Here is a 23,341-nt window from a genome sequence, read left to right on the forward strand (position 1 = left end):
GCCCTACAAGCTGAATTAGCTGCAAAATTTTTTCATTTGTCAACTCATTGATGTCTTGGACCTCTATGCACAATATTCCTGCTGGGACTGTATTTTTAGCTGTATCTTGGTGCAGTTACAATAGTTTCTCACTATAAAGACACACAACGCCATACTTATCTAAAAAAAAAATCCTGCTCGGAGCAGTCACCAATGAACATGGGTCACAAGAAATGGCCTGTTAGATAAAGAAAGTTTCTCTGAAGGAAATCCACGATAAAACAGCAACAATGAAGATTGTTTGCATGTGTTTTCTTGTATTTTATTTACCCTTACCTTATATTTTTCTTAAGTCATGTAAAAAGGTTACAGGGACTACTTTTATTTGCAGATGCACTGCTGTACTATCTCAGGTTGATATATCTTGAATAATAATTTAATCTCCAGTTGAGGGAAAAGTCAGTGTTTGAATAGTACATAATTTTAAACCAGATTTGTTATGTGATAATAGCTCTGGAATTGTTGAAGAATCTGAAGCCTTTGCATTATCGGTACCCAGTAACTACCTCATTTTCTCTATTCACATTACTATTTGGGGTGTGGTCAGATACACCAGTTGGTATGTTTAAATCATATACTGCTTGCATCTACTAAGGTGGAAGGTTATGGGGTTAGGGTTGAGTCGCCGTTCCCACATACTAATTCCTCAATTTCTCCATGGTTGCACTCGCCTCTGCTACTTTCCCCGTGTGTACAATACACTAGACTCCATTCTTATTGGTCCTTGATTCCATTCCAATTGCATCAGGATTAACGTGCACAATTCCCTCTGCAAGTATCCACAGCTAGGCTGCTTGTTCTTGTCTTGGCTTCTGTAGTTTATAATCATGAACAGTTCAAATGACACAAAAGTTTTGAATTATTTTTAATGAAAAATCAAGATAATTTTGAATTATAATTTATTTACAAAGGTATACTGTAATGGACTGGACTGTATTTTTTATTAAAAAAAAAAGTGGTGTATCAACCTGTTATATACTGTAACAGCAATGTCATTTGCATGTTTGGTTTAGGGAATCAAGTTAAAATAAAAGATTGAAGACCTGTTTTTGTTGAACTCAATACATAATTAAAGGATCAAGCCTGTTAAAGGTAAAACTAACACCATAAGTACAGTTCACTGAGAAGTTGGCCACCATTTCACCAAACTAGCAATGCAGGCATCCCACTTTTATAATGACAAATGTAGCATCTGAAGTGAAAATGCGTTGAGATAAAAAAAATCATCTGGGAATTCATGTGATTAGGGGTGATGCGTTTCTGACAAATTATTGTATGAATAAAAAATAAAAATATTTATAAATTAGACATTCAAACATGAAAGAAAGAAAATAAATATTTTGTAAGTGAAACCGAGATGTGAGAGTACTGTACAGTATACTGATAGATTTTTATGCAGTGAACCCTCACTTTACGCGGTTAATTCAACCCACGGCGGCCCGCGTAAAGTGAACAACATAACATGGGATTAATTGAAATAGAGACCGGGCCGACCCCCAAACTCCATTTTTTCAGACACAATACCTACGTTGTAGTAAAAATAACTTCTTAATTTTATGATGGTATGCACACACAATTAATAATTAAGAGAAATATCAATAATATTAGGTTTTTTAACACTTACATTAGTAGAAAAGATGGCTGGGCACACGGGGATGGGGGGTTGGTTCCGAGGCAGAGGGCAGATTATTGGCCCTCACCTGTATCACTTGTATCAATTGTATCACTATCCACCACAGAGGCTTGCAGGGCCTCTTTGTCAAACCCCTCAAAGTCCATATAAGTCCATATCCTCACTATCACTGACTTGGGCCGGCTGTGGTGGGTGGCGGGTGAAGAACTCGGTAATGTTTTGATGACTGGGCGACCTTGTGCGCACCCTGCTTGCGCCGCTCTCTGCGTAAAAGGGTACACACACCGCGGAAAGTGAGCATTCCGGTTTTGGCAGGGTACCGCGTAAACATGGAAACGCGTAAAGTGGGACCGCGTAAAGCGAGGGTTGACTGTAGTGTACTGTACAGTACAATATATACAAATGCTAATAAAGTTAAGGTCTTTTAATTTTATGCTTCTCATTCAGTGTTACTGTACATAGTACTGTACTCTAGATGCAGCTAAGCTCATTGAATTATCAGTATCAGTCCATCACCTTTCTGAAGTTACAGTACATTTAATTTGACTTATAAAGTAATCAGCTTCCTTCTAGCAATAGGAGGAGTGGAAGCTGTTTTTAGGATTGAATTGTAATGAAGTTTGTGAATTATATTATTTCCCAGATTGTGGCGCTATAACTACCCGTGAGGTCTGTGAGGAGGTGGGCTCAGTTGGACATAACCCTTGTGCTGGCCTCTTAAGGACCATGGATGCCCAGATGCTTCAAGGGCTTTGGGCTCCAGATAACCAACAGCAACACACAAGGGTAAGAAATGCTTTTGACACTACTGTACTATACTGTACATGTGAAAACATATCGTCATTTCTCAACATATGAATATGAAAGCAACACTTATTTACTTTTCATATATGTTTTGAATAATATTTACGAATGTAAAACTAAAATTCTATTCACCAATGGTGGTAAAGTCTAAAACATAAGGACAGCCAATGAATATTGTGCAAGTTTTTACTCAGATGACGAAGTCATCAGGTTCAACTCTGGCTGAAGCTGTAGCTTTCCATAAAGCTGTTGCTGAAACTGTTACTGAACCTGGATTGATTTTGAAGCTGCTTATGATGCCGAATTTGATGGTGTAGCTGAAGTTGATGGTTTAGGCCTTCGAATAATAAAGCTCTCGAAAGAACCTTGCACAGCTGCTTTCTTTTCTCATTATGCATTTTTATGTAGCAGTCATTTGCATTTAGTATTTAATTTAAGCTTTGTTCTGTTAATGGATCCACTTCAGAAAATATGTTCATTGCTTGTTCCATATAATATCCATAGACCTCTCACCTTTTTCTTATCGTTTTAACACATCTAGTTTCTCGGCTAAGCTTAGACACTTTCTATTAGCTTTTGAAACAACACTTACCATCACTTGCTCTCTTGCTCATGTTGAATAGGGATGCAAAACTGCTGTAAGAAACCTGAGAGTTTTTTCAGTTCCTGTTCCAGATATGTGAAAACAAAAGGCCCGCCAAGCTCACTGTTGTTTACCACTCATTAGCAAGGCAGCTTCTTTGTGCAAGGTGCTCTTCATTTTTTTTTTATATAATACGTATCGGGATTTAGTTATTATTTATATGAAAATGTAATTTTATTCATTTTTATTATATTTTTGTCGTAAATATGAATGAAATAAGGATATAAACTGAATTGGGTCCTAAATTATTTAGGGTTTCAAATACTAATGAAATAAGGATGTAAACTGAATTGGGTCCTAAATTATCTAGGGTTTCAAATACGAAAAGTTGTTGGACGAATCGTTGTTATCCGAGGCTTTACTGTACTCTTACTTCTATTGGATTCACGATTAAGATAATTATTTACCATGAAACTTTTCAAAGACTTGTCAATCTCAAGTATGGGTGAACCAAAACCAAAGAGTAAAATAACTTGATGTAATTAAGTTAAACTCTTTACATTGCATTCTAGAAAACATTAATGATAACTAAATAACAGGTTTGCTCAGTATGAAAATTTACCCATCAACACAGCATAATACTATTAAGCCTACAATTAAATCAATTACAATATACAATACCTAACCTAATGGAGCAGGGACACTATAAGTGAAGAGGAGGAAGAGGTGAGACCCACAGTGAGCAACCATACTGTTCACAATCTGACTGACTTTTATCGAGTTGTTAACCCAACACCAAACCTCGAATGAATTTATCAAAGCCACCTTGCGCTGTTTAAATCCTATTTCATTTCACTTTTGAACCATTAAAAAACTGAAATGTATAGATGATTTTTTTTTTTGGTGGAGTCATGTTAGTTATTTGAAATTTGTGGGCTAATTCAATATATATATATATATATATATATATATATATATATATATATATATATATATATATATATATATATATATATATATATATATATATATATATATATATATATATATATATATATATATACACATATATACATATATACATACATACAGTAGTACCCCGATTTACGCGGTCAATTGAACCCACAGGGTACCGCGGAAAATGAAACCGCGTAAATGAACAACAGAACATATGGGATTAATTCCAATAGAGACTGGCCCTGACCCCCAAACTCCACTTTTTCCGACACAATACCTATGTTGTAGTAAAAATAACATCTAAATTTTATGATGGTATGCTCACACAATTAATATTTAAGAGAAATACAGTCGCCAGGTTAATGTCCATTCAAATAATGGACTCAAATCCCCCCCCCTCTCTTCCCAGCTCACTAGCTCCTACCTCTCTGAGAAATGTTTGGGTGAAACACTAGATTTTAACGTTTAGTAATAAATAATACCTCAGACTAAAGTTAGGATAATATAATTGACATTTCTAGATTCCTTGCAGGTCAGGGAATATTTTGAATGTAAACTTCATATATTTTGCACAAAATATAAAATATTTGCTTTGTGTAAACAAAATTATTACTTTAGATCTAAAATTTGTATGTCTAATGCAAAATCCATGATGTTTATATTCAAAATGATCATCATATTGTAAGAATTCCAGCAATGTAAATTATATTCTGGCCGGGTAATTTGTATGAAATTTATGAGCAAAATAAAAAAAAAATTATACTTCAGCGGAAAGTGAAAGTCTGGTTCTGGCAAGGTACCGCGTAAATGAGAAATCGTAAATGTGTAAAGCGAGGTAATACTGTATATAAATTTTTTTTTTTTTCAAACGTCACAAAATCTTCTCGCCAACTACTGGGTATACCTAAAAAAAATAATGAATTATTCTAAGATATCGAATTATTGAGTATTCAATGTACAATACAGTACTATATGTACTGTACTGTACTGTATATACAGTATCATCATCAGTGTTTTATGAACCATTTTCTATGCAGATGTACTCCTGAATAGAGGTGTCTTAAGCCAAGTTACTTATTATATGTTATTTGGTTTATATGTTATTTTACCTGTGATATTAGTACAGTATTGTTTTTTTATCTTCTCTATTTTATACAGGCCCTTGACTATCTACAACAATTGCGTGAAAGCTCAGACGGCTGGCAGCTGTGTGGCGCGACACTTACATCTGGTGGTTCTTCCCTCGATGAGAAAGTCAAGTTTGTATGCTTGCAGGTCTGTAACTTGCAATTTAATCCATGCTATGCCTTGTATTACCCAGCTAGAAATTAAATTGTTTATACAAAATAAAATTAAGTCTTAAGTGAAACAGAGCTCTAGGGCAAATGAGAAATTTACTGTGTTGGTAAGTGTGAAGGCCTTAGAGTTAGGGCAGCCTTAAAGAGTAAGAGAAGGTGGAGTAGTACAGATTAATGATGAAATGTATATCAGACTAGAAGTAGGGTTTAGGTGATTAGTTAATGTGAGTCTTAAGCCCCAGGGATTAAGAAATTGAGTAGGATAGAGATGTTTTAGGTCGACCTGGATTGTTGATGGGGAATTTAAACAGGAAAGTGGATGGTATTTGGGGTTGAATATGAAGTGCCAAAAATTATTGTCAGGGAGAGAGAAACAGATATATGTGCTGAGACATGATGGCAATTGAAAATACTGTAGGTAGTTTGAAAAGAAGGAAATCTTTAGGCAGGGTTAGGATTTATTTAAATTATATTTTTTTATTCACCTGGTTAATTGATTTTTATCCATGTTCAAGATACTCTACAATACATTGAAACAAGTAAAAAAGAGCCTTTTCACTACTACTGTATAAGGTCCTGTAGCACTAATAACATGAAATAATTAAAGCAAACTGTTATGTCAGCTATTTAAATAGCTAATTCATCTTCATGGTTGGATTAGAAATGTGAAGTTCTGTTAACCTGGCTATGAAAATCTATGTGGAGTTGAAAGAGAAATGGGAGCAGTTTAAAAGTTGTCATCATAATAAGTGCAGTTTTATCTGTGCAGTACCGGGTATATAACTATAAAGAGATGGTGCTTTTCTTTTTAGGTTCTTGAGCATTATGCCCGCACTCGCTACATGAATTCTATTCCTGAAGAACAGACTCTCTTCAGGCAACATCTTTCACAATGGATGACAACTCTCTGCATGACCAGTGAGCCTGAAAAAGTGAGTCACAACATGATAGTTTACTGATCATAGGATTGTAGTAAATTATAGCACTAAGCTTCTGATTTCTTAGGAAATATTGTATATGTGGCCCAACCAATTTATCAAACAATGCTATAATATGTTTATTCAGTAGACACACAATATTAATTTAGAAAATTATGGTAGACTTGTAATAAAAAATATCAAAGCAAACAAGATGAGGTGATATCATGGTCCTGGTGGTGTAGGAGGTATTGCAGTCAGATGTAGTCTTCAGGAAAATGGATGTTATCATGTCACAGAAAATAATGAAAAATATATATAAAGGGTGTTTTGGAAATACATTTCATACCTCAGGAGTGTATTCCTGATAACTACATAAGTATAAAGACTCTATGACCATAGTGTCAGTACCCCATAGTTATGGAGTTATACCACATGACAGTTGGGGTTGGAATGTGATAAAATCCAAAGAGTATAAATGAAATATCCAGTGTTGCTCATCAATGCAATCTGATACGGACTTTACGGTAAATGTTAATAGCACTAACCCTCTTCCTAAATGTTACCACTTACTTCAACCCCTTGGTGGTCCAGCTGTATAGTGTTATGAACCCCCATGATCCACTTTTCTTTTATATGCTCAAATAGCCCCCAATTACCCCCTTCAGAACTGACACAAAATTTACTTATGTTTAAATGCCCCAGCGGATGACATCATTGTTATGCATTAGCCCGGTGGTGCCGTGTGCAGGATATCCCCGCCCGCTCGCCTGGCTAAAACTTGCTCACTTCTCACTACCTTTTCAGCCTCTTGCACTTTAGTAGTTCCTTTATTTTATGTTCTTATACATTATTTATGATAGTAGACCTTCGTAGGTCTCCTGTGTGTGCATGCCTGTCTTAATTTGGTTAATTCAGATGTTTAGGTTATTTAAGTGACCCAGAGCCCATTTTTTGACCAATTAATGAGGGTATAGTGTATATTCCTGACTCAGATTTTATATTCAGTATTTAAAGCTTACTGAAGGTGAATAGCAGTACAGTAATATTGAATTTTCAGGTATTTATCCAGAATAAAACGGCTCAGTTATTGTCGTTGATGTTTGTGGTGGATTACCCTTCTCGTTGGCCAACATTCATAGCTGACCTTTTGTCCATGCTTCAACTGGGATCACATGCTGTTGATCTGTACCTAAGGATACTTCTTGCCATTGATGGCGAGGTAAGCTGAGTTCAATGGTTTACTTTTTTACTGATTAGAATTGTTTGTTGATTGCATCTGATGAATGTAAATACATCACGATTCAGTAAAATGAGTCCGATTTACTTTTTATGTGCTCTAGTAGAATTGTGTAAATTAAGTCAGAATTCACTATTTATGCTTTTGATGCAATTTGATGAATGGTAATAGAAAGTGTAAATGCAAAATACTGTACAGTATAGTCTTCATTTACGCGGTCAATTGAACCCGTTGAGGTCCGCGTAAAACAAGAAATGCGTAAACGAAATAACAGAACATATGGGATTAATTGAAATAGAGACTGGGCCGACCCCCAAACTACACTTTTTCCGACACAATACGTACGTTGTAGTAAAAATAACATCTTAATTTTATGATGGTATGCACACACAATTAATATTTAAGAGAAATACAGTCGCAGGTTAATGTTCATTCAAATAATGGACTCAACCCCCCCCCCCCCTTCCCATGCTTGCTGGCTCTCCTCCCTCCCTGAGAAATGTTTGGGTGAAAACACTAGGTTTTTAGGTTAAGTAGTAAATAATACCTCACACTATGGTTAGGATAATATAATTGACATTGCTGGATTCCTTGGAAGACTGCGAATAATTTGAATATAAACGTCATACAATTTGCACAAAATATAAAATTTTTGCTCTCTCTAATAAAATTCCTAAATTAGATCTAAAATTTGTATGTCTAATGCAAATTTTAGGTTGTTTATATTTAAATTAATCACCATCATATAAGAATTCCAGCAATGTAAATTATATTCTGGCCAGGTAATTTCTATGAATTTTATGAGCTAAAGACAAATATCTTCAGCTGGGCGACCTTGTGCACACCCTGCCCGTGCTGCTTCCCGCGTAAATGATGGAATGAACCGTGTAAATAAAAATTGTCAGTCTGGTAAGGTGCCGCGTAAATGACCAAACGCGTAAACCAAATCTGCATAAATCGAGACTATACTGTATATTTGTAAACGCCTTAATTAAGGACGTTCAGGTGACGGGCAAGTTGAAGGGAATGATTGAAACCCGTCATAGAAATTACCCGGTCAGAATATAATTTACATTGCTGGAATTCTTATAAGATGGTGATCAATTTAAATATAAACAACCTAAAATTTGCATTAGACATACAAATTTTAGATCTAATTTAAGAATTTTATTAGAGAGCAAAAATTTTATCTTTTGTGCAAAATACATGACGTTTATATTCAAATTATTCGCAGTCTTGCAAGGAATCCAGCAATGTCAATTATATTATCCTAACTTTAGTCTGAGGTATTATTTATTACTAAACCTGTAAGCCTAGTGTTTTTCCCCAAACTTTTCTCTGGTAGGGAGGGAGTCAGCAAGCGTGGGAAGAGGGGGGGAGCGGGAGGTGGGGTATTTTGATTGAAAGATAGTGTCTGGTGAAGTATAATTTGTTTATTTACTGAAGAGATTTGTTTTTAGCTCATAAAATTCATAGAAATTACCCGGCCAGAATATAATTTACATTGCTGGAATTCTCATAAGATGGTGATTAATTTAAATATAAACATCCTAAAATTTGCATTAGACATATAAATTTTAGATCTAATTTAACAATTTTATTAGAGAGAGCAAAAATTTTATCTTATGTGCAAAATTTATGACGTTTATATTCAAATTATTCACAGTCTTGCAAGGAATCCAGCAATGTCAATTATATTATCCTAACCATAGTGTGAGGTATTATTTATTACTAAACCTAAAAACCTAGTGTTTCCACCCAAACATTTCTCAGAGAGGGAGGAGCCAGCGAGCGTGGGAAGGGGGGGGGGGAGTTGAGTCCATTATTTGAATGGACATTAACCGGCGATTGTATTTCTCTTTAATAATAATTGTGTGAGCATACCATCATAAAATTAAGATATTATTTTTACTACAACATACGTATTGTGTTGGAAAAAGTGTAGTTTCGGGATCGGCCCAGTCTCTATTTCAATTAATCCCATATGTTCTGTTATTTCGTTTTCGCGTTTCTCGTTTTATGCGGTCCTCCACGGATTCAATTGACCGCGTAAATGAAGACTATACTGTATATATATATTGTCATTGTCTACCAGTCACTTTATGAGGGAACATCTCTCCCTTCATCTGCACCTTCCCTCTTTGGTGGGTGAGAAAGTATTTATTGAGGAGATGTAGATTCATCCTTTTAAGAATCTTCCCATTGATATTCAGGTTTACATATGAAAAAATAGGTTGCTGGTCTCTAGATACCTAACCTACTTTATCTAGTTGTTGACGATATGAATTTGTGTTAAAGCATTTTAAATTTTGTTCTTTCAGGTTGTTGATCGAGAAATTATACATAGTCAAGCAGAAACTGATCGTAATAGCAGGATTAAGGATACCATGAGAGAACACTGTGTTGTTGATTTGACAAATTCCTGGTATGACATTTTAGTAAGTGAAATAATTTAATCTTTGTTTTAAATTACTTACTATTTGTTAAACCTAATTAATGTGTTAAAACCGGTAAGTAGGAAAAATGTGTGTTTGTAAACAAATATAGAAGTGATTGCAATTGAATTGCTCAAGGTTTCATGTCAAAGAAAATAGTGACACTGTTTCTTCCCTGATTTGTTGATACTGTATATTGATAGATAAATGTGTTAAGTGTCACTCTTCCATAAATCAATTTTGTAAATACAAGAGTAGGCATGTTTAAAAATATTTTCAATAAATCCTCTGTAGTTCACACATCTTTTTAACCAAACTTTGCCAAACTATTTTTTCTCATCTCAACATACGGTACTCTGATTTATGTTTCACTCTTGTAAGAAATTAGGACAGCATTCAACAATTTCCCATATGCTCCATATATTTTAAGAATATTCCACATTTCTTTCTCTCTTCTGTATTAAATGCTTTAATTTTGATCCATAAATACCACAAACATATCTTCACCAGAATATCTCTGCATACTGTATTGTCTTTGATGTAAAGACTTTGTCTACACATTGTTATAAGAAATTTGTTTTTGTTTTTTTAAGACACTAAAAGTAAGAATTATTTCTAGGTTAAGTATGACAAATCTCACCCGGAGCTGGTGTGTCAATGCCATGACGTGATTGGTGCCTACATCGCCTGGATTGATATATCGCTGATTGCAAATGACAGGTGAGTTGCCTCTCATCAGACATGTTGAAGATAATTTTTAGTATAAACTGTTAGTTAAATCCATAATATTATTTTCTTACTTAATATAGAAATGGCTTAATACATGTACAGTAATACAATGTGATATGTTGTGAAATGTTTTTTCTTTATGGTTTTAAACCGTTTGTAACATAAATGGAGTAAATACTTTCACTCTTGTTCAGTAGGTCCTTTCTGCTGGTGAAGATATACAGTATACAGTACAGCTGCTCCTCGACTTCCGACGGGGTTAGGGACTCAAATCCGGGTCGTAAGTCGAAAATGCTTAAATAATACATAGAAAATCTAAATTGGGTGTCTCTTTTTCTTCTCGGCACCACAAAACTCTCACTTTTAAGCGTGCCAGCCATTTTAAAGTGAATTACAAACGAAAATTTTGTCAGTACATAGCGCAATCACTAACGTCGGGATTCGAAAATACGTAATTTGACAAAATTTGGGTACGACTGAGGCGGTCGTATGTCCAGGTGGTCGTAAGTCGAGTAGGTCGTAAGTCGAGGAGTAGCTGTAGTTAGTTTTCATAAGAAATTTTACATAACTACATTCAGTATACATTTTCTTTAGTATGAAAATATTAACAGTATTTTGAGGAAACAGTGTAAAGCAACCCATCACTAGTCACTAACTTAATGTTTAGCCTATTGTAAGTAATAAAACAAGATATTAATGAACAAGGCTTGATTAAGATATTGTTTCTTGATAATCAAAAATTTTTTTTATCAAAGTAGTGGTTAGTGACTGCAGATATCATCCTGAATTGAGAAGGACTCTTCAGATTAAACTCTCCTCTCTTACCTCCAACACACCTCTCTTTTTCTCTTCAGCTTGTTTCATACAAATTTCAGACATGTAAATACCGATCACTCTTCATATTTTCAGTTACATTTATAACCATTCTGATTATATTCAGCACTTTGAAATACCCCCAATTTTGTTTCTCCTGATATAGTGTTTTTATATTGTCTAAATTTATTATCCTGGAATAAATATATAAATTCTAGATTTGTGTGTAAACTGGTGGATCACCTTAAGGAGGCTCTAATTCGGGAAGCTGCTGCTGACTGTATCCATGAAATCATCACAAAAGGCATGGACCCTGTCACCAAAACCCAACTTATAGAGTCTTTTGTCACAGTGTTGGATCAAGCAGGTGTCTTAAAACCAGTAGATGTAAGTACAGTACAGTACCTTTTCCTTTTTTATACCATCATGAATGAGGAAGAAGCATGCAGTACAGGCATCCTCACTTATTAACATTCAATATGTAAAAAATCACTTGAAATTAATTTTCTAATTTAATACCTTTTTCTTATTTAACAAAAAATCCCTCACTTATACCAGTTTTGGTCTGAGCAAAAATTCAAATCGTGCACCCCGGAATTCAGCTGGGGAGGCTGGCTTTATGTGCTGGTTAAAGTATACCGCAGACCTAGCATTGACCCTGTTCCTTCTACCCACAATATTACCCATTAACCCTCTCGGGATCAGCCGAATTTATTGAACGAGCCTGTGTCAGGACCACATTTGAAAGCGTAAAATGACCAGAAATTGCGGAGGAGATAATTTTTTCCCGAGCGATATTCGTGGCTAAGATATTGTCAAATATTTATTCAAATGATGCCTTCCTACATAAAAAATACTGGAAATTGCATGAAATCCTCAAAAGTAAAACAAAATAAAAATAAAAGCCATTTTGGCGAGGTAGTGAAAAGTGAGAGTTTACTGTTGATTCCTCTTCATGCTGTACCCACATCATTGCATCAGTCAGTATAAAATGCACATGGTAAGAAAGAGTCAATCATGAGGAAGACAATGGTGTAATCAGAAAAAAGAGAGTTTAAAAAATAACGGAGTTACAGAATAAAAAGTAAAATAAAATGGTGGTTGGGTGTGCAGTCGCCAAAATGTTTATACATTTTTTTTTTTTTTTTCGAAAGCATTTTTTTTTATTAAGGACTTTTACTTTACACATACTGAGGAAGAGAAATAGACCAGTTAGAAGTTTCTGTGACACAAATTTTAATTTTAGCAATAATATTTCCACTTAACACTCAGACGAGGTCGGCCTTGGCATATGCACGAAAATGGCAATAGCCTTTTGAATACCTATCAAATAAGCACAATATATTCATTATAATTCACCATATGCATGCCTCTACTGCACTACATTTTTTCACTATCACTTATTATTTTTCAAAGCTAGGCCTATATATTACAACATACTTTTGTGCGACTGTATTATGAGTAGCCGTTTCACCAATGTCTCATAAATTCCTAAAATCTTTCACTATTTCATTATACAGTATATATTTCAATACACACCACTTTATCATAAGAATAAATATCAAGGTTATAACTTATAAATATTTGGAGATAACATCCACTTGGCCATGTGGCCATTGCACCAATGTCTCACAAATTAAAAAATATTTCAATATTTCATTATACAGCTGCTCCCCGACTTACGATGGGGTTAGGGACCGACATCCAGGTCGTAAGTCGGAAATGCTTAAATAATACATAGAAAATATAAAATGGGGGTCTCTTTTTCTTCTCAGCACCACAAAACACTCACTTTTAAGCTTGCCAGCCATTTTAAAGTGAATTACAGATGAAAATTTTGTCTGTACTGACTTTGGGACTCAAAAATACGTAATTTGACCAAATTTTGGTACGACAGGCAGGTCGTAAGTGCAGGTGGACGTAAGCCGAGTAGGTCGTAAGTCAGGGAGGAGCTGTAAATGTTTCAATACACTTCACTGTATCACTTCATAAGAATAAATATCGTGATCGTAAGTAATAAATATTTGGAGATAGTGGCGCAAATGCCACGGTAGCCATTTTTAAATCACGACCGGAACACACACACCTCTCACTTACTGAGCCAGACACATAACTGTTGTCTACCCCACATAGACAGGGTGCCACTTAGCCTTAAAACTTGGTCCCATGCAGGAGAATAGCATGAAGAAAGTGGCGTTAAAATTTGAAGTAATTCGACGAAGAACTTTTAGATCCAAACCTCCCGCCATCCGCCATGTTGTGTAAGCTATGGTGCGCACAAGGTCGCCCAGTCATCAAAACATTACCAGTTCTTCAACCACACAAGTCAGTGATAGTGATAATTATGGTGAGGATATGGACTTATATGGACTTTGGGGAGTTTGACAAAGAGGCCCTGCAAGCTGTGGAGGATAGTGATACAATGATACAAGTACAGGTAGGGCCAATAATCTGCCCTCTGCCTCGGAACCAACCGCCCATCCCCTACATAAAAACCTAATATTATTGATATTTCTCTTAATTATTAATTGTGTGTGCATACCATCTTCACAACTCGTCAAAAAGTGGAGTTTGGGGATCGGCCCGGACTCCATTTCAATTAATCCCATATGTTATGTTATTCACTTTACGCGTTTCTCACTTTACGCGGGACCCTCCGGGTTACATTAACCGCGTAAAGTGAGGGTTACTGTACTGTAATTAATTGTCTGTTCCAGTTTTTATCCTATTTAGAATTGTTTAATAAAATGCATGTATTACTTATTAAACTAATTATCTTAAACTGGTTACACCCTTAAGTTCCATTTCTAGTAATACAGTAACACATTTTTTTAGTTTTTTATATCACTGTGAAGGTCTTCCGTTTATTAGATAAGAATTAAATGTTTTTGTCATGCATAAAATCCCAATCTTGTTTTTATGATTTAGAATTCTTCTTCATTTTGTTCGTCTCAACTTCTGAATCCCAAATTAGTAGCCCGACTTTTTCAGTTTTTACCTCAGCTATATCAGTGTACACAGTTCTTCTCTTACTCTGCCCACCTCTTTATACTTTTCTCTGCATCACATGTAATATTATCATCATTTACTTTTTAATATCCCACCCAATTTATGTATTTCATTTTTGGTTCATTTCTTTTATCATTCTAAACTTTTTCTACTTTTCCTAGCAGTTATGGCTCCTGTCATCAGCCACTATCTTCTTACATACGTTTTTGAGAAAAATTTGTTCATCCTGTCATCATTCCCTTTTTATTTATATGTGAATTGCTTTATGAATGTCGCTTACTTTGATCTGTTTACTTCTTTCCATTTATGGTCTAGTCATTTTCAGTTTGACTGGTCTGAAAAGTTGTTGTTTTTTTCATACCCTAATAACTTTTCTGTAATTGTACTGAATTTTGGTTATCAGGTTCTTGTTCTTCAAGTCCTTCCAACAGTGTCAGAAATTTATTTGAGTTCCAGTTTTATATTCTATCTGTATGTTTTTTTCAGTTTCTGTAAATCCCATTTTATTTTATTAAGGATTTCAGGAAATTTAATGTAAAATTACATTTTTGAGGTGGAATGAAATACCGTCTTGATTAAGTGTCAGCTTTCCAAGTACACTATGCTAAAGTATTTACCAGGTATTGATTTTGAATTTTTTTTTTTTACAGTTTTTTTTTTTGTCCTACCTGATGTACTTTTACCATCATATCATGCATTTTATTATTGTTAAGATATACAGGTATGCTGGATTGACATTTAGGCTGAAACCTAATTGTAAGATATTGATAATGATAGTGATTACTGTACAATATAGTGGATTAAGAAATTTGTTAAGTTGAAAGTGGAGCTGGAGTGATTTGGTGTATCAGAACATATACAGTATACCTGTATCAGGATTCTTTATTTGTAGATTTGGAATACTGTACAGTACATGTTACGGAAGGAATTTTCTGTAAGCATTAATGAACAAAGTACCTGTAGAAGTATTACAGTAAAGAGAATTAGTTCCTGAATATTCTATAATTATGATAGAGTAAAGGCATTAGTTTAGGAGAGTGGAAGACTATAAATATGTATGAAATAAGAGTAGATAATAAGCAGATAGAAGAGGCCTAAAACAGCCACGAAATATTAGCAGTGGTCATCCAAGTTTTTTATGACTAATTAATCATCTACAGGATGACGACTCCGACTTCCTTGTTAAGCTTGCTCGACTCATCAATGGGATTGGAGTTCAGCTCATTCTGGCGTGGCAGAAGTAAGTTTCTTCAATATGTTATATTTTATCATTCAAGTAAATATCACTGGTTTCATTTTCCTTCATACACTTATCAGTTTTACTCTTGCATGTTTTGAGAACAATTTGATTGAATAAATAGAAAATTGAACAATCTCTTTTTAATGGAAGACTACTATTCTAGGTGAGTAAAATAAAGGACGTCTCCTATTTACGAAGATTTGGTTTACGAAAATCTGAAGTTACATTTCCAAACTCCACCCCTGTATTCAGTTTACGTAAGAAAAATCCGAAGGTACGAAAAGTTTCTCGTTATTTTCGTAATTTTTCTCATCATGGGAAAATTCTGAGGTGCTGACACAGACATCTCAGGGATTCTCCTACCAGACCTGGTCAGTTTATAAAGACATATAATTACAGTAACATACTGTACATAATTATACTGTATTAAGATTTATGATTGGTAAACTAGGCTAAAAATAAAATACATGTACAGTAGTGTTTGATTTATCATAGCTCACAGGATCGCCAGATGGAGCAGTGGTAAGACTCTGATTCAAAATATTTGACTGGAAATGCTGATGTGTTAGTCTCCCAGAGTTTGATCTGATATCAGTGGAAAGAATAAAATTTTAAATGGATAAGTTAGCATTTCTTCTTCAGATAAAGCCTCATCAGAAATTAAATCTAGTGAAAGCAAAATATCTCAAAATGTCTATACATACAGTACAGTAAACTTACCATTGGTGCATCACTACAAAATTAAACTGCCCCCTGTATGTCTTGATTGGGTCTTGCAGTCCAAGGGTGGTACCCATCATTTTCTTGATGCCTACAGGTCCAATTACTTCTTTAAACAAAAAAATTGCATTAGTACACACATCTATGATTTGGCTGGCTGTCTATCTGACTATAAGTATAACACTTAAATAAGCACCCCACCACCCTCGGCTGTGAATTAAAACAAATGAACTGAATGGCGGGCAGTCAGGGCTCGGCACAAGTGGTGGGAAATGGCGGAGTAAAAGCTGCAGGTTGGGGAAAAATGCGAGAGGGAGGGGCATTTGTTGTGATCTTTGAGCGAGAATACGTCGGCCCATCTCCAAGATGACCTCCTCAGCTGACTCCCGGGGGTGCGCGATTTGAATATTTGTTTATTGAAAAAGAAGTGTTAATTTGGGAAATTCGTATAAACGAATCTTCGTATCTTGAACTCTCATTGAGCGAGGGATACATGTAAATGTTTTCATCAAGGGGGAGTTAGCGCATTGCAGGACATGGTTTAACAATTTATTGTATTAGCACTTTATTCCATTTAATTTTCTTTTTTTTTTGCAGATTAGAAAAAAAAGACAATACCAAAAGGGAAATGGTACGACTAGCTGTAGAAAACAAAGTTACACTGCTCCTAACTTTTATGGCCAGTGATTATGATGATATATCTGCAGCAGTGTTTGACTTTGCTCGGGATTACATCCAGGTAAGGGTAGCCGTACACATGCAACAAAATCTGTCCAATCTGTGGATTAAGTTCCTAATCACTGGATTGTGAATAGCATTTTATTCTAAATGAATTGGTCTCCTAGTAAAAATGGAATAAAGTTTATGAGTCCCAAAAGTTTAATCCAAATATAACTATTATTTTCACTTGATATGTTAACTAAAAGAATGGGTACAAGTTGTCCCCACTTAACATGGGTCAACATAACATGAAGTACACATTAAGATAAAAGTTTACTTAGTGTAAAAAAAAATTCAGTTTAACATGAGCCTCAACATCATCCTGCCTCCTATGATTCACCACCTTAGTTCACTCCCACTGCTCTTTTGGTCACACTCTTATTGCAGTGACTGGCAGTTCTGTTTTTGTTTTTTTTTTGTTTTTTGTTTGTCCTTATCAAACCTCACAAACATGAATGCTAAACAACCAAAAAGTAACAAGAATGGTGCTGATAGCAAGAGACATAGAAAAACTATTTTAGTAGAGATGAAAATGAAAATGATTAGATGTTTGAAAAGGGAGAATGCACTGCCGACATTACAGGTACAATGGGCTTTCATGAGGCAACCATACATACCATTTGTGCTAATGCAGGTTATTTAAACAATTCACAACTCTTAATGTAACCACATTATCTGGCAGGTTATTGCTGTACAACTTAACTCTTATTGTCACTACTTCTTTGGCAGGTTATTACTGTACAACTTAACTCTTATTGTCACAACATTCATTGATAGGTTTTTACTGTACAACAGTTCATAACTGAAATTTTTTTAAATTAATTTTAGGCCATGACCCCTTGGAGAAACATTAAATACTTTTAATACTGTATGCTTTATTAAATACAGTAAGGTCTTTAAGGTTCAATGAATAAATATCAACCAAAGACAGTCGATGAAGCAGTTTCCATAGTTTCTTTGTCCTCAGTAGGTGGCAGCATGAGTAGGCATGTCCTCTGTTAGCATAGCCACTGCTAAGCCACCCACTCAACACCACAAATAAACAAAAAAAAATCCATCATTAGTTCTTTTGTTTCATGAGTCACATTGAGTCTAAACAACTGCGGTTGTTCAGACACGAAGCGAGATAAATTTTTAAGAAGTGTTTTGAGAAGACGGAATTTATGTTGAAGTGAGAAAAAAAGAAGTGTATCAAGGTATTTTTTCGCGTATGTTTCGGGGCTTTGGTGCCATAGTCTGCTCTTGCATGCCCTCTCATTCCTTCCAACATGTATCTCTCAACTTTTATTGGTTTTCAATGTGTGTTTCTTTTATTATTATTCATTTAGCACAAATTCATATAGCAAGAGATGGTTTAGGAAAGTATCTCGTGTAAATTGAGATCTACTTGTATTAATATACAAATCTAATGTACAGCATGACCTCACAAATCTAGCAGTATTGGGATCAAGAGCATGCTGGATTTGTGAATTATCCACTTTGCTCAACAAGATCACTCCCTACTTTTCTTCCTCTTGAAACCGTGGAGTACTGTATGGTATTTTCCATTGAATCTCCTTAGATGTTCTACAGTTCATTTGAACTGTACACTGCCAATAAACAGAATTTTCTTAAAGTAACAACAAATACTATGCACGATAGTATTTGTTGTTACCTGACAAATAAAACAGATGGGCAGAAAGGGGATCAAATACATGATTTAAATGAATAATTCTATTTCATAGAAAGGAGACCTTCCCAGTAATTAAAAAAAATTATTATCACTTATAATTCAGCAGCCTTAGAATGCACCCAAATTATGATAATTAGTGTGATAATTGAGGCTTTTAAAGCTTTATTTTTTTATTATTTTTTTATCCTAGAATATACTGTGATTTATCTGAAGATTGAATTGTTCGCAAAAGGACTAAAGGGATTTCAAGGGAATATGGACAGTATGTCTGTTTTGTGGATTTTGAAAAAGTATTTGATAAAGTAGAATGCAATAGACCTGTAGAAGTCTTGGAGAGAATGGGTAGTAATGGTAGATATATTGGAATTATATAAATCAATACTGGTACTGTATCAGGAAACTGCATTGTTATTGAATAATGAATTTGTTGTTTTAGGGTAACTGTCTGTTGTCTGCTATTTCCGACATTACAGTACATATATATTTACTCTATTTAGAATTTTAATGAGAGAAGTTGTTAGAAATGATGAAGGAATTGAAATAAGAACAGAAAAATATGCATTAAATAATCTTGGAAGTCTATTAGAGAGGGAATAAATATAGTTTTGAGGAAAAGATTATTGAAATGTAATATGTAATCATTCATTTGTAGGTGCCAAGAACATGAACACATCCAGAAGAAGCCACAAGGAGAAGAATTGGCCTTAAAAATTTGGTGTTACAAGAGTATACTGATTTTTACTGGGTAGTTATATTAATGCAGTGAATCCTCAAAGATTAGGACCCGGTAAATCCGGATTGCGAAAGATTCGGGCAAAATTTGGGGTTCTGGGGCTAAGAAGCCTCCCTAAGAAACATTCCCGAAACAGAGCAAAGATCATCTTAGGTCCTTATAACTAAGATCTCAGCATGTATGACACAGGTCCCAAGGCGGGAAACATAAACAGAGTTGTCAATTGTTGTTTGTGGGATTACGTACGTATTATTTCATTAACTCTAGTAATGATACAATGTTTTTTATTATTTATTGGAGGTAAATGCATGGTTTATATAATTTATCACTGTGCCCATCACCGTTTTCAATTTGACTACAGATATATATTTTTACCGTATGTATTTCGATCGTATGCTTGGCAATGGGAGCAAATGAATGACCATTAGTTAGAGCGTCGTCTGCTGTTGTAACTCTCCTCACTTCCTGTCATATTTCACTGGATTTGCTGTTATTATTAGTGTTTACTGATATAATAGTGATTAATCATGGCATTGTAGCCAGGTTATACTTGTCACTGTAACTGGGCCAAGCTGTGAGGTGTTATGGTTGTTTTTCAACACATATTTTTGGGTAGATATACGTAACTTTCTTCATTTATTTTTACTCCGTTACATGCACACACCATCCTACATAAATATTGTGAAAAAAAGTAAACAAAATAATTGTCCTAAGGGCAAACACAAAGGGAATACAGTATACATTTCTTTGCACACTACTTAGATGGCTCAGTGAGGGAATGGGAGGAGAGTGCAGAGTTTAGGGGGTGGGGATCATTGCTAAGGAATTGGTGTCCCAGCTGGTCTCTGTTGCTATGGTGAAGCAGGGAGTGTATGCAAATGGCGACTGTGTTAAACTTTCATTTGGCTTTTGTTTACTGATTTGGCAATGCATCCTGTACAGTATTTTGTGTTGTAACTTATTTATTGGTATTATTTTTTATTTATTCCTCACATTTCCTGGTACTGTATATATTATTTTCAGAAAACTATGGCTACAGGAGGGAAGTAAACACAAAAGTTTTTTCCTTAATACTCCCTGCTAAAATGAGGGTGTGTCTTATACACCGTAAAATGTGGTACAGTACTGTATTTTGGGTGTTTTTTGTGTCATTAATTGTTAGGTTTTTTAATTTTAGTTCATTCACTGGAAAATACGGACAATTGTTTTTTTCCGGACAGGTGGTCCTCCCTTTTAGTCTGGATCTTCGAGGGTTCACTGTACTAAGATTAGCCCAAACAAAGAGACAGACTTGAAATTTATAGAATAAGAATATGGAGATACTTTAGCCATATGCTGGTACAGTATTAGCAATATTAATGGGGGAAGGTTGGGGCTGAGAGGAATGAATGAAATTAAAAGCTGTGGTCCCCAGAGAGAAATAAAAAATCTGGGAATATAGGTATAGAACTGTTTATTCGGCATCCTGGTATCCAGAATGCTCCAAAAACTTCCGGGTTTTTTTGGGGGTTTAAGGGGCACCTAAAGTAATTCCCGAGCTGAGTGGGGATATTTTCAACCATTCCCCCACATGTGAGCTACTGTATATGTTTTGGTTATTTTTCTTCTCATAATTTCAGGTTGATATATGTAATTTTCTTCATTATTTTTACTCAATTACATACACTCTGAATCTTACATGCAAAAAGTGAAAAAATAATGATAATTAACATAAAGTATGAAGTATTGTTCAACTCATGATTTAGGGTAGATACACTTTTTTTTTCTTTTTTTTTTTTTTACAGGCACACAATGCTACACACAGAAAATGCAAAGATTATTTAAATGAATAATTATTCGAATGCATAAGGTCATACGTATCTATGAGTTTACATCGTGAAGCTGTGGTGTGTGTGTAGAAGTCACAGGGTCTGCGGCAGGGTACTGTTGCTAAGGCGAGTATCAGCTGACTGTGTCTCTGTGTTTACTCTAGATTTTATAATTTTTTTACTGTTTTTTTACTTTCATTATTACTGTACTCTTTATATACCTTTGTTATTGCTGTTTGTTTAAGTTACTGTGTATAGTTAAAGCTACTTTTTTGAGTGAATCTACTGATTTGAACAGAGGCTTCACAGCCAGTTACAGAGGATATACTGTACATGTTGTGCATCTTGGGCCTGGCGCTCCAAATTCCAGACAAAAAAAAATTAAATCTGGCAAACCCCAAGTCCCAAGCATGCCGTATAAATGGTGCCATATATTAGTAAAGAAAGCCTGAAAATGTTTGGATGTATCATATGATGATCAGGTAAGGTGACCTATGAACCTTAAAATTGTTTTATATATTGTGTATTATTATTAGTTGTTGAAACTTTGCTGAAGCCAGTTTCTGGGACTCCCAGCCAAGTGCTGCAGTCAGTTTCTGGGACTCCCAGCCAAGAAGTCATACACCCATTAAACCCCTTCTCCTCCCAGGACTCTAACTTATTCTCATTCTGCTTATTTATTGAAAGCTGCAGCACATGATGCTTGTGATATAGGAAGTGCATCTTACGTCAGAGTTTATGTGCACCGTAAATTCCAGTCTATACTTTTCCTTTTAGTCTATTTTTGTTCCCTTGAAGAGCATTATTTTACAAAACTAATAACTTAATTCATAGATAACTATTTTCAATACAAAGTCAACAAATGTAAATATATTAAATGTAAATCTATGCAATACACATGATAACTGTAGTTTTTGCTTTGTTTTAGACATCTAGTGTAGAGCCATATCAGGTTTGCATATGATAACACACAATAATAGTCCCTGTTTTAAAACCAAGTAAATGTAACCCCTCCTTAATACTTAATTTTTTATGATTTATTTATTTTTTTCCATGAGTGACAGTTAAATATTCCCAACTGTTACTTGAGTCGTTAATTGTTCCTATATTTTAGGATGTGACTCGACAAATAACAGTTATTGATTGTGTATGTTTGTCTGACAGCTTATACTTGCGAAATTAATTCGTCAGCCAGTTTTCAGTACAATTTTGTTACAATTTAAATGGAGTACAGGTACTGTGTGTATCTGTAAATATGGATGGATGATTTGAATATGACAACAAGGTTCTGTTCCCCCAAAAATTTCATGATGATGCCTCCTTTGCTCATCATTCTGTATGGCCAGGTGACCAGATTCCCATCTCACTTCCAAATAAACTCATTGACTTTTGTTTCCTTCTAAATTTTCTCTACCTTTTATAATAAGTCACAACTGTGGGTATTTGCAAACATTATTTACATATTTTTTTCTTTTTTCAGTTGATTAAGCAAATTGGTCACATTACAAATGTAGAACGTGGTCTGCTTGAAAACATGCTGTATGTAGTCATCACCAAGACAAAATATGATGAATCTTACAACTTTGAACAGGCTGGAGAAGATGAAGCTATGTTTGATGATTACCGAAAGAAGCTTAAAGTTGTTTTTGATAATCTAGCTGCACTGATACCTGAACTTGTGTTAAAAGTAAGTACAGTCAGCATATTTTTCCTATGATATGTGAATATATACTATGTACGTACTCTAATTACCTTCTCTGTATGCTGTTATATATTTTAATTTAGAATACAGGTATACTGTACAGTACTTATACAATACACTATTGTACACTGGTATGTTAAGTTCTTTGTTATGCCTGCACTGCATATGAAGAGAGGCATGTTGATACATATCTAGGTGCTTCCATCCCACCTAAGTTTTTAGCAGGGTTATGCAAACATTATTGAGCGTAGAGAAGTATTATTGTTATTATTATTTTTATTAATCCTTT

The 23,341-nt window shown here is 34.7% G+C and overlaps 1 protein-coding gene across 2 annotated transcripts in view; it reads left to right on the forward strand.

Moving 5' to 3' along the window:
* LOC121864995 (exportin-T-like) overlaps nucleotides 1–23,341 on the forward strand; it is a 53,074-nt gene that overhangs the window by 11,726 nt on the left and 18,007 nt on the right. For both annotated transcript variants that reach the window (XM_042364260.1, XM_042364261.1), the window contains exons 2-11: nucleotides 2,316–2,458; nucleotides 5,175–5,291; nucleotides 6,127–6,246; nucleotides 7,292–7,453; nucleotides 9,793–9,909; nucleotides 10,526–10,626; nucleotides 11,667–11,835; nucleotides 15,618–15,697; nucleotides 17,015–17,156; nucleotides 22,831–23,037. In XM_042364260.1, the coding sequence (XP_042220194.1) occupies nucleotides 2,399–2,458; nucleotides 5,175–5,291; nucleotides 6,127–6,246; nucleotides 7,292–7,453; nucleotides 9,793–9,909; nucleotides 10,526–10,626; nucleotides 11,667–11,835; nucleotides 15,618–15,697; nucleotides 17,015–17,156; nucleotides 22,831–23,037 (1,275 nt within the window). In that variant the 5' untranslated portion in view covers nucleotides 2,316–2,398. The remainder of the gene's footprint in view (nucleotides 1–2,315; nucleotides 2,459–5,174; nucleotides 5,292–6,126; nucleotides 6,247–7,291; nucleotides 7,454–9,792; nucleotides 9,910–10,525; nucleotides 10,627–11,666; nucleotides 11,836–15,617; nucleotides 15,698–17,014; nucleotides 17,157–22,830; nucleotides 23,038–23,341) is intronic.

This window comes from Homarus americanus, unplaced genomic scaffold (assembly GCF_018991925.1).
Source record: "Homarus americanus isolate GMGI-L3 unplaced genomic scaffold, GMGI_Hamer_2.0 scaffold2539, whole genome shotgun sequence".
NCBI lineage: Eukaryota > Metazoa > Arthropoda > Malacostraca > Decapoda > Nephropidae > Homarus > Homarus americanus.